At 39.5% G+C, this 9,300-nt stretch overlaps 1 protein-coding gene across 1 annotated transcript; it reads right to left on the bottom strand.

Moving 5' to 3' along the window:
* Positions 1-1,449: 1,449 nt before the first annotated feature.
* Positions 1,450-2,435, bottom strand: LOC129168906 (insulin-like). Its single transcript, XM_054754721.1, has 4 exons — positions 2,369-2,435; positions 2,071-2,216; positions 1,771-1,963; positions 1,450-1,700 (listed from the first exon to the last, which is right to left on the bottom strand). Exons 3-4 carry the CDS (start codon positions 1,949-1,951, stop codon positions 1,531-1,533), a joined length of 351 nt encoding a protein of 116 aa, XP_054610696.1. The 5' UTR covers positions 1,952-1,963; positions 2,071-2,216; positions 2,369-2,435; the 3' UTR covers positions 1,450-1,530.
* Between the last annotated feature and the right edge of the window lie 6,865 nt (positions 2,436-9,300).

Genomic DNA, 9,300 nt, shown 5'->3' with positions numbered 1-9,300 from the left:
TGTACCTTTGGATCACAAATACATCAGCGACATTCACAAACAACATATACACAATCCCACAATATATAGCCACGTAAACAAACCCTATTGCATATATAAACTGTGTAAGAACCTGAACTGCTGCACACAAAAGAACATTTCTCAAAACATGCACCTCTAACTGGTTACCTGTGCCATTATTTTTCTGACAAATAAACTACATGGCGGCGCTGTTATTAAACCCCACAAGTCCGATTGCCTTAAAATTTATCACACAGCTCAATGCGCTTTACAAAACAACCCACTCACTTTAGGATGTGTAGCCGTATCCTCACAAAATTTAGTACACACCTTCAGGGGGCTCACAAGCACCTGTGAGTAAAATCTGAGAAAGATCGGCTGAAAAACATGGCCATCAACGCTGCAAAATGTCCATGCAGGGGCACAGGCAGGACTTGGGAATGAATTGCTTGAATCATTAATCATTTTTCTAATGGTTATAAAACTTTGGTGTTATTTACACCCCATGAGGAGAAGCAGACTGATAGAGTGTAACAGGATTAGTCAAAAATTAACATGAGGCAGCTGACAGATGTGAAAGTTTAAAGCTTTGCCGGTTTTTAGTATTGTAATTGTGATATTGCTCAACCAAGGAAAGGTAGGCGGTGTGTGTAAGTGAGAAAAGAGAATGAAAAAGTGGCAAATGGAAGCAGAGATGGTGCAGCAGCAGCAGCAGGTGGGAAGCAGGGAGCTGTGTGAAGCCCAGGTCGCTCTAGATAAGACTCAACACAGGAAATTGCAATATGGAAACTCAAGTGGAATACTAAAGAGACTCTCTCTGGGTGTCTGTGGGCTCTTTGCCTGGATTCAGCAACTGAAACCCAAAGAATTCATTGCTCATTGTACATGCAACAATTGGTGGAATGCTCCAGGTTGCAAATGAGACATGTGCACGGAATACGGGAACAGTATCAGGCAGACAGAATATCAATAAAAACTCAAGCAAATGCATTAAATAAAAGTGAATTTTCATTGTATGAGTGAAATAAGGATTTGATCCTAAAGCAAAACATACTAGTAGTAGGTGGAGAAACCTTTTTTTGTGGTCATTTGTTTCACTCAAATTGACCCAGTTAATTTATAACCTTCATTTTGTCAGGATTTCTTCATGTTGGTATTCTGTCTTTGTTAAAACAAACCTACCACAAAAAGTGTGAACTGGTCAGACGAATGCCTCGACTTGAATTCCTGTAAAAACTATGACTAGCATTCTATTGCACTTTTTTAGTATGGAAAACTTCCCAGTTGTCTGACATGCGGACTTTGGTTATCCATAATACACTCATTTTATCCAAGAACCTCCGGACAACATCAAAGAATCAATTCACAAAACTTTATTTTTTAGGAAAATATATGCATCACTATTCAATTCAACAGTTTGCTTTACAGAGATTTACTGTACTGCCAGTCTCCTGGAGAAATTACAGAAAGGTTTGCTATGCTAAGCTAGAGCAAGCAAGGCTAATCGCCGAGTTACTGAGGCAACTTGTTCTAGTTGCAATATTTATCCAGGACAATCATGCTACACGGCTGGTGACAGCATTGCTCTACAATGCCATCACGCTTCACCATCATATCCATCTGCTTGTTGAAGGCGTATCCCACGATGTCGTTCATGCCGCCCGTTAATGTCGCCTCCTCAGTCTTTGATGGTAAGAGACCTGATGGGACAAGGTGGTATGAATGATTTGCTCATACTCGAAAATGCTAATGAGTATCCGACACCCTTACGTAGGACTGAGTTCAGGTCCCTCCTGGAACTGGTGAAAAAGCCTCTGTCCCCACAGACCATATTAAGAGCCTCCACCAGGTGAGGGCCACACAGGTGTTGTGAAGAAAGAGCTCTGGAGCACGGCCATGACAAAACTAACAAGACCAAGATTGAGGCAGAATGGCGCCACAGTGCTGCCATGATGGGTACGACCTACGCACAAAAAGTATGACAAGCAATTAAGCAATCTTTGAAAGAAGAGAATGGTAGAGATCCTGAACTTGAGAAGTCTATAAATCTGAACAACCAAATTCTCTTACCTAAAGGGTATGAGGAGAAGATCGACAAGGGCCTGCGTCGAGCAGCAGCAGCAGCAGTGGTTGATCTGCTGAGAACTGGTTGGCGTCAAGTCAGCGGTCTTCTGTCCATTAATACCCGCACTGTCGCCTGAAAACGCACGTAGTATCTGCGCAGATAAGTACGTCGGTGTCCAACATTTTCCAGTCAGCAAGCGTAAAGTGACCCTTTAAGTCCAGGTGACTGGTCAGACTGGAAGCACTTTGGCAGCATCAATTAGTAAAACAAACTGAACTTAATGAGCCGATATGATGTGATCACCTCTCGGTCAAACACGGATCAGCTTTCCATCCTTCTTTCTTCCCCTTTGCTCAGCATAAAATCACCAATTATGCCACTTTCAAGTGCCACGTTGGGAAAGGTCATCCTGAGAAAGAATGAACAACCTAGGTTTTTCAACCTAGACTCTTTGCATTTCATAATTAAACTCTGAATCCTTACCAACCAGACATTGTCATACTTTCATAGAAGGACTCCATAAAAAAAGACAAGATTAAAATAAAGACCCTTGGACCATTACTTATTTTCCTTGCCTCTGACGTGGTCTTCAGTTTTCTTTTCATTTTGGTCAGAAACTTCTCCATAACTCATGCTCCGTCAGCTCTGAAAGGGAATTCAGAACCTTGGGTTTAAGTCTGTTGGCGATGAGAAGTTGCCGGCGAACCCGGATAGAATCCACACAAGCACTGGGAGAACATTCAAACTCCACAATGAAAGCTAAAACAGATTCATACCCACAATGTTCTTGTGTTCAGGCAACACTGCTAACAGCTCTTCCCCTAAGATGTCACTGGAATAAAAAGACCAGGAAATATGACGAAGCATATACTGTATGGCCCTTGAGTTTACTGTGAATATAGTGGGAAATGAGGAAAGACCGATGTGTGAATCATTTTCATTTTTTCAATCATTTTTGATTTGAGAATCACACAGACTGATCAGTCTTGTTAAAAGTTACTAACCGAGCTAATAAAAGTAACATGGAAATGTTGGCTCAGTTCATTTGATCTATTTTGATAATCAGGTGCTTGTATGCAGAATCCTGGTGCCAGCAACTCATACAGTGGTTTGTACAGATAGGTTCTCAATCATAGTAATCATTTATAACCCATATTTTGTAATTTAAGTGATAGTCATCTCTCGTTTACCATGGTTAATTGGTTCCATACCCGACCCGATAAGTGAATTCCTTATTAAGTACTTAAAAAAGTAGGATTCCTTAATTATGAATATTTTATAATATTTTTCGTAGTTAGAGCATATAAGTAGTAGCTTATAGTTTAAGATCTTCTAAATATGGTTTGTAGCATTATTAGAGCCTTGTAGACATGGCATAACACTCCTATAGTCACTTTTACACTTATTACCCGATATAGTTGACATGATAAGAGAAAATAAAACATCTTGGAAATAAATAAGACATTACATAGACGCACACGTTAGCATTTACAGCATTTATTGTCTCATCAATGTAACGTTCCTGACACATGGCCAGTGTAGTAGAATACTACTGCAATGGCACAGAGAACACATGTGCTCTGAACATTCACACAGGAGCTGCTGTCAGCCACAACTCACGCCATTCACTGGCACTATCCACACTGCTAACCATGCTAACACTCAGCAACTCTGCAGTAGCTAGCTGACATCACACACGTCACTTCCCAGACCCCGCCTCTTAAAGGTACACACAACGTCACAGATTACTAAACATACAGGACATCTTCTAATTGCCTTATATTTGTATTTTCATTCATTTTGAAAATGCTTAAGTTAGGCAAAGAATACATACAATTTGTTTATATATGCATATGTTTTGACTAATAATAGGCCGTATTCAAACACGAAACAGTGATCGTTTATCAATGAATTCATATTTGGCCAACCGAGAGAGTGAGTGTGCAATGTTTGAATCTCGATGTAGTGAGGGACGACTGTACCTGCAATGTTTTATTCTATGTAAGACAATGCTACTACCACTCCCCCTAAACACACCATGGCAGAATTACTGTTATTGTTGCAACCCTGTTCTCTTCAGGCTATCAATTTTCGAAAAACATATTTCCAAGCATTCCATTAGGCTTTGTTCAATGGCACTATTGTGATGCACAGCCACCCCCGGCTATTTGGAATCTAAACGATAACATACAGATTTGCTGTTTCCAATGCTGCACAAAGGAAGCACACAAATATAGCCTATACTGCAAAAACCCATAAGGCAACGCCACAATAGACTGGTATAGTATAGTTGCAATGCATAATATGAAGGGCTGCAAATATAGGTGGGGATTGAATTAAAATGCATTACTTGTTTCAAAATGATTTGATACGGTGACACGTCCTCAGACTGTGCTATACAAGCGGAATAATTATGAGACTTTATATGAAAATGGAAACTGCAAGCAGCCCTCAAACTCTAAATTGAAGCGTCTTTTGTGTGTATTGTGACTCTGTAATTATTACCATTTGGTATTGAATGTTTATACTATTAGGACTTTTGAATGTAAACGGCATAAAAATAAAGCTAAGTCTGCCCCATAATTACGATACACAATACTATCCTTACCATCCAGCTGGACTATCATTATGGCCGCTAGATTGCATTTTTTACGTTTCTCTGTCTCTCCTTGTTGAAATATTGCACTTGTGTTTTGTTTTAAATTTCCTGTTACCGAATAAAGAAATTAAGTAGAAGTCGTCGTTCGGCATCTTCCATCAGGGGTCACCAAAGCGAGTCTCTCGCATAATTTATTATCGTGCTGCAACTAACGATTATTTTCCTAGTCGAGTAAACGGTTAGGCCCTAGACGAGCAAACTCAATATGAACCGAACACAAACAGTTAGTGGTTTGGTCCACAACATTACAGAAAAGAGGCAAAAATGTCGCTCACTGTTTTCCAGGTGTTTTGCCTAAAACAAAAAAGGTCTGCTTTCATCGATTACTAAGCAAATTAAAAAATATAGATATTTGAGAGGCTGGAATCAAGATATTAACATTTTTAAATCAAAAAATGATTACTCGGATACCAAAATAGTTGTCGATTAATTGGATAATCGATTAATCGTCAATTTCTGGATTAATTGTTGTACCTGTAATTTGTTACGTTAGTTCTTATGCCAGATTCCCTTCCTGACGCAACAATCACATTCATCTGGGCTTGGTACCGGTACCAGAGAACTTCAATGGCTGTATGTTGGAGGAATAAAGAGCTTAAAATTCAGTAATTAAAAATAAATGGGCACAGTTTCAACCAGCAAGTGAATGTGTGCCACCAATGTCATTTTGTACTCATCAAGGATTTAGAGTTTGGGTAGTTTTTGGGTTAGTTATTGGACAGTTAGTACACACCGCTTCTTGAAACTGGCATATAAATCATATTTTCATTCAGCGAGAATCTACAATGTGCTGCCTCACTGCCAAACAAAGAAGCTGGCACACGGCCAAGCATTGTTAACCCGAGCTGTGGACTGTAAGGGAAAACTGCAAGCAATTACTGCACCTTCCCAGGTGAGCAGCATCTTAAAGTGATAATCATGTAGCCGTAATGGACAACATTTCTTTAAAAGGTAAGTGAAAACCCTTCATCGAAACATCTTTCTACAGGCGATGTCTTTCTTACATTACCGTTAAACTCCAATGTTGACCACCGTGCTTTCCCCCCCTCACCATCTGGTTCTCTTGGCAGTGGAATGGTGTTTTTGCACAGCTGCCACCTCACCGGTAATAACTTACACACGGTTGCTGGACAGCAACAACAACAGCGCTTTGGGAGATGACAGAAGAAGACAAACGGCGAGTATGCTTAACACATTTATCCCATTACTCATCTTGTGGCGATATTATATTTTCGGAGAAATAGTCATGGATGTGGTAAACATATCAGCATGTTGTCAAACCCATAAAAGGTCAAAACGGTCCCCTTAGAGTCTAACAATTAGCCCTATGGGGGGTCATTGGTGGTGATTGTACCTTATATACTGTATTCTGTCATGAGAATATATATAAAATACCTCTTTACAGTTCAATGTTCACCAATGACAGTGTCACGCACTCCTGATCAATACAATAGTGTTTTGTCAGGGTAAACACAAAAAAAGCAATTGGATTTGCGTTCCCTCATTTGTTCCCAGGTTCTGCACCAATCAACCCCATTTAGAGGCCGGGACAGCTGATTGCTGCACCACCTGCGCAATTTTTGGGAGGACTGCTTACCAACGTCAGGTTCTATTTACCGCCTGGGTTATGAGCACGGCTGACCTCAGAAGTCACGGCGAGAGCAGCGGTGGCTAGTTGGCTGGTAGTGCTCACAAGTGGGTGAGCACACACAGCTCGCAAACAAGGCTGGCTTGCAAATATTTGAGGTCACGCAACAAGGACATTGATTGCTGAATATCTAAAAAAAAAAAAAAAAAATCAGCTTTATTTGTTTGTCAGTCCCACGAAAGCTACTGAATCTTTTATAGTCATACCCACAGTGTATTTCCACATGCAGTGCTGACTTAAACTTAAAAACTGGGACACTTTCCTGACATTTCTGTTTTATTATTACATTTTTAATGAATTTCCCAGACTGGCACTCGAGGTAGGTGTGTACGAACAGCGCTTTCATGGAGCTCGTCCTTTCTTTTTTAGCCTTGAATCTGGCTGCTGCTAATGAGGAAACACATCAGATCAGAGAGTGTTTGTGAGTTAAAGTCTCCCTCCGTGGCTCAGCGGACATCATTAGACTGACTGACGGAGGTGTGTGTTTGTGTGTGTGTGTGTGTGTGTGTGTGTGTGTGCGTGTGTGTTAATCACCAAGAGCCAGGAACAAGCAAAGGCAAGCCCACATTTAGAGTTCATGTTGCAGTAGTTAAAACAACCACAGCAATACTGAGTGGGTTGGCTATGTCAGTGTGTACATGGGTAAGATATAATACAGTATAATAACAATAATAATGATAATCCTAATACATTATATACTTCATATATATATACAGTATATATAATATATATATAATTTTATAATGAAATAAAAACATGTCGTTTGAAATAATAAAAACACATGAATTGTTGCATATTTGTTGCTGGGGTTGCTTCTGCATGCATTTGACAGCCTGTGAATTCATTAATGTTATTAATTCACGTGTTTTTATTGTTTAAAAAGACATAAATGTTTTTGTTTAATAATTTTTGTAGCTTTTTATGGTATGCTAACAATATACACTTGAAAAGTACATTTGTAAATAACTACATCAAATTTTATGTAAATGCATATCAATTTTGGAAATATGGGCAATTATTTTATTTTAAAAATAATACAAATTTCGTCGTTTTTGCATGTATATGTTGATTGTTGTGAGTGGCGACCCTTCCCACTTTCTTCGACGGTCCTTGAACGCACAATTGTGCTTGTGCTAACGTCTCTCTTGCTGCACAGATACATTACAATGCTATATTTTTTTACCGTTTTTCTTTCACCTCATATTTGGCCTCAAATATATTATGTGGGAATGCATAAAGGTAAGTTTTGATGACGTTATTTAGAGCTAATATTGCATATTTGTTGGTGCACAACCTCAAGTTAATTAATGCTAGCACACTGTTTGTTTTCACACACATCAGACAGCGACGTTGTAAACCCCAGGCTTGTACTGGTGGATGGTGGTTCTGCGTTCATTTTGTACCTTTAATTTGATGTAGTTAGTTTTACACAAATATTACACATCATAAATAAGATAAATTGGATTGCTACAGTGTACGAGGAAGCCTACTTTGCGGATATTAACAATTAAGCTCGATAAGCGAGGTATCACTGTAACTGCTTCGCATGTCTTGATCGGTATTGCATTGTTTTTAGCATGTAAGTGAGTACAAAAGCCACCACATCCACCAATTCTTTTGTAAGCAGGCCTTAGCAGAAGAAGTTTGGACACCCGGCTCTAAAATATGAGGCAGTTTAGGCCAATTAGAAGCCTGAAGAATGTCTTGTGTGCAAAACGCATATTGTTAACACATGGGAAATAAACGAAAAGGAGAATCATTTCAGTGGAGTAACAATAAATAAGTGTTACTCCTGAATATAAATTCAAATATATGCATGTATTAGATTTATAATATTTAACAAACACATTTTCATTGAAAAAAGTGTTTTTTCGGTGGCCTCAAAGCACATCAGACCTGTGTTGATGTGGAAAAGTCAAACTGCAGCAAATACTGAGGGATATAACATAAGTTTGGTCGGGTTCTGTCACACAGAGCCCACTTTTCTTTGCGTTATCAATGTTTTCCCATAGGACCAAAGTGTATTCGCTAGGTGAAATATAAAACTACAACAATAATCCTCAAGATTGTCCCAATCCATCTTCTGTATTTAGTGCTTGCCTTCTACCAAGTTGGCCTCAGGGGGGTTTACGAACCTCTATCTGTCGACCCCTTAATCCGCCTATTTTCCTTTGTTGCACACAGCAGCTCCAGGTAGGACACTTTTTCTAGTTATTGCAAAATGTTGTGTGCTTCACTTTCCGACAAATGGTTGTGGTTTTAATCTTGTTTTCAAACTCTTTTCCTCAACATTTTTGAGTGTGAGCAATGCAACATACCAGGGTTATTCAACTGGCAGCCCGTGGGCCAAACCCAGTCCATGAATGACATCAGAGTTCAGTTCAAAACTTGGGGGTAACTAACATTTTTCTGCAGATTCCTAAAAGCACTAATAATTAAGTAATTCCGGGTCAAACATATGCATTTCTGTCATATAGGAGACATTTGACTCGTGTTTTTGCAGTAGTAGAGTGCTCTAGTCACATAGAGAATCTTTGATTGAGTTCTGAAAACAATTTAGTTGTTGTCTTGAAGGGTTCTGACTGACAGTGGCTATTGTTCCGACTCGATGTCTACAGTGCTCCAGTGCTAGTCTACACATCCAGGCCAGTGGTCCATATCTGTTTTATATGGAGCCCGCTGACCTTTTTGGGATCCCGTTCTTCTGCGGAGCGGACACATGGCTTGACCATCATGGCTCAGTGATGCGAGACGTTGATACATACATGTAGATATGCTCTCGCACACACTAAGAAAGCGAGATAACAGACACTAGATCACACTGTCAGACTTGATAGTGTGTGCATTTGAGGAAATGCTGCTTAGACAATAATTTAGATAATACATTGTCCACTCCCTTGCGAAGAAAACCACTGAAATGGGCAATTT

Source organism: Dunckerocampus dactyliophorus, chromosome 16 (assembly GCF_027744805.1).
Source record: "Dunckerocampus dactyliophorus isolate RoL2022-P2 chromosome 16, RoL_Ddac_1.1, whole genome shotgun sequence".
Taxonomy (NCBI): Eukaryota; Metazoa; Chordata; class Actinopteri; order Syngnathiformes; family Syngnathidae; genus Dunckerocampus; species Dunckerocampus dactyliophorus.
Note: the sequence above shows the minus strand (reverse complement) of the source record. Positions and strands in the feature narration are given on the sequence as shown.